Genomic DNA, 1,857 nt, shown 5'->3' with positions numbered 1-1,857 from the left:
CTTGTATCGGTAAAATTCTTCGGGAAGAATTTTTACGGAAAATTAACTACCGAACGGAGACGTAACAGTATGTAAGAAACAGGCCAGTTCGTCCATTGAGGTAGGCCCCCAGCATTTACATATACACATTTAATTTATATTTTGTTAGGAATTCTACAAAATTAACTATCCCACTGCACATTAAAATTTCACAGATAGAAAAATACAATTAGTATATGAAATAAATGTTATTACACTACAAACGAATATTGTGGAAACTATGAAATAATATTAATTGTTATAATGTTTTTCTTTATTGTAACTTAAATCAGAAACGGCATTTGCAATATCACAAATAAAAGTTTATTTTATCTACAAAAGTTGACTTAAAGCTATCGATTTCGGTTAACATTGATTTGAACTAGCCCTAGCGTACATAATTACAAGTCATCTTACGTTGACTGCTGTCAATGTTGAAGTTTTAAGTTTAACTATGACTCTCTTAAGGTAGCCAAATGCCTCGTCATCCAATTAGTGACGTGCATGAATGGATTAACGAGATTCCCACTGTCCCTATCTTCTATCTAGCGAAACCACAGCCAAGAGAACGGGCTTGGAGAAATCAGCGGGGAAAGAAGAACCAGCGATTCAAAGTTTAAGTTTAAACCACATTTATTTATGACTTAAGCCTGTCATGGGTTATCCAGTTATTCTTTTAAAACTCTGTGCCATTAAAGTTAACACAAGTAATGCTTAATACTTAGATCGGTGAAGTTTAAATAAGCATTAAAGTAATATTTTAAAACTAATAAAAAATTGAGGAAAAGTGATACATTACCTTTAATCCTAGTAACACAAAGTAATACTGACTAGTATTACTACTAATACTAATAGTCTTTGAAAAGTATGCAACATTAATTCTACTACCACTAATACTATAGTATTACTATACTGGTACTACTCAGTAGTAGTAGTAATTTTGTCTACAGCACATCAACAGATGACTAACTTTTACAGGTTGACTTTGGCCTAAAATTTATTAAAAATGAAAAACATGTAGTCGGATCTAAATAAGTTAAATTAAACTGACACACCTTAGGATCGTTTTCGTAGTAGTGTTGTTGTGTTCGAATCCACCGGCTCACCAGATGATCCCTTACGGTATGGGCTAATGCAAAAAAGTAATCTCTAGGAGTGGCAACATTTCGATCTTTTACAAGTGTATAGTGCAGATGACGGTTAAACGTTTTTTTTACGTTCGTAACGTTTTCAACTTGTGCTATTCCCCTAACACTAATCTGCTTTCTTCTCTCGTGATCAGACTGTGGAATGGCTGACATTGCAAATACCTAAAGAATTGTCAAAACAAAGTATATTTTTAATTAACAGCAGAATAGTTTCGGAAGATAAGAGTAAATGCTAGCTCACAGACGTCAAAAGCAAAACAGACGATGTTACCCGGAGTTTGCGTTATTTCAAGTCTGCGCTTGGCGTCTTCTATTAACGCCGCTGTCGCCGCAGTTGATCCACGGTCAGTGAAGGTCGCGCGTGCGTAAAACCGAGTAACCGCGTGCTATTAACTAAAGATATATGAAAAGCCAAATACTTTTAAAATGTAATATATGTTACATTAATTGTACTATATTAACATATATTACTTTGTTAAAATAAAGTTTGTTATTTTAAAATGTAATATATGTTACATTAATTGTATTATATTAACATAATTTACTTTGTTAAAATAAAGTTTGTTATTTTTTCAAGACTATTGTTTATAGTTCTTATATGATGTTTTCAACTAGATTTTTGTTTAGTTTTTATTTTACAACACACTAAGATATAAAATTCGATGACATTACTGTAAAATTATTAGTTGAA

The 1,857-nt window shown here is 32.1% G+C and overlaps 1 protein-coding gene across 1 annotated transcript in view; it reads right to left on the bottom strand.

The window, feature by feature from the left end:
• Positions 1 to 1,516, bottom strand: part of LOC106459166 (glycogen phosphorylase-like) — a 50,367-nt gene extending 48,851 nt beyond the window's left edge. The window contains exon 1 of the mRNA XM_013918759.2: positions 1,074 to 1,516. Coding sequence (XP_013774213.1) covers positions 1,074 to 1,319 — 246 coding nt within the window. The 5' untranslated portion in view covers positions 1,320 to 1,516. The remainder of the gene's footprint in view (positions 1 to 1,073) is intronic.
• Positions 1,517 to 1,857: the final 341 nt, after the last annotated feature.

The sequence above is a fragment of the Limulus polyphemus genome, unplaced genomic scaffold (genome assembly GCF_000517525.1).
Source record: "Limulus polyphemus unplaced genomic scaffold, Limulus_polyphemus-2.1.2 Scaffold570, whole genome shotgun sequence".
Taxonomy (NCBI): Eukaryota; Metazoa; Arthropoda; class Merostomata; order Xiphosura; family Limulidae; genus Limulus; species Limulus polyphemus.
The sequence above is the reverse complement of the archived record's forward strand: the minus strand, read 5'-3'. Positions and strand labels throughout refer to the sequence as shown.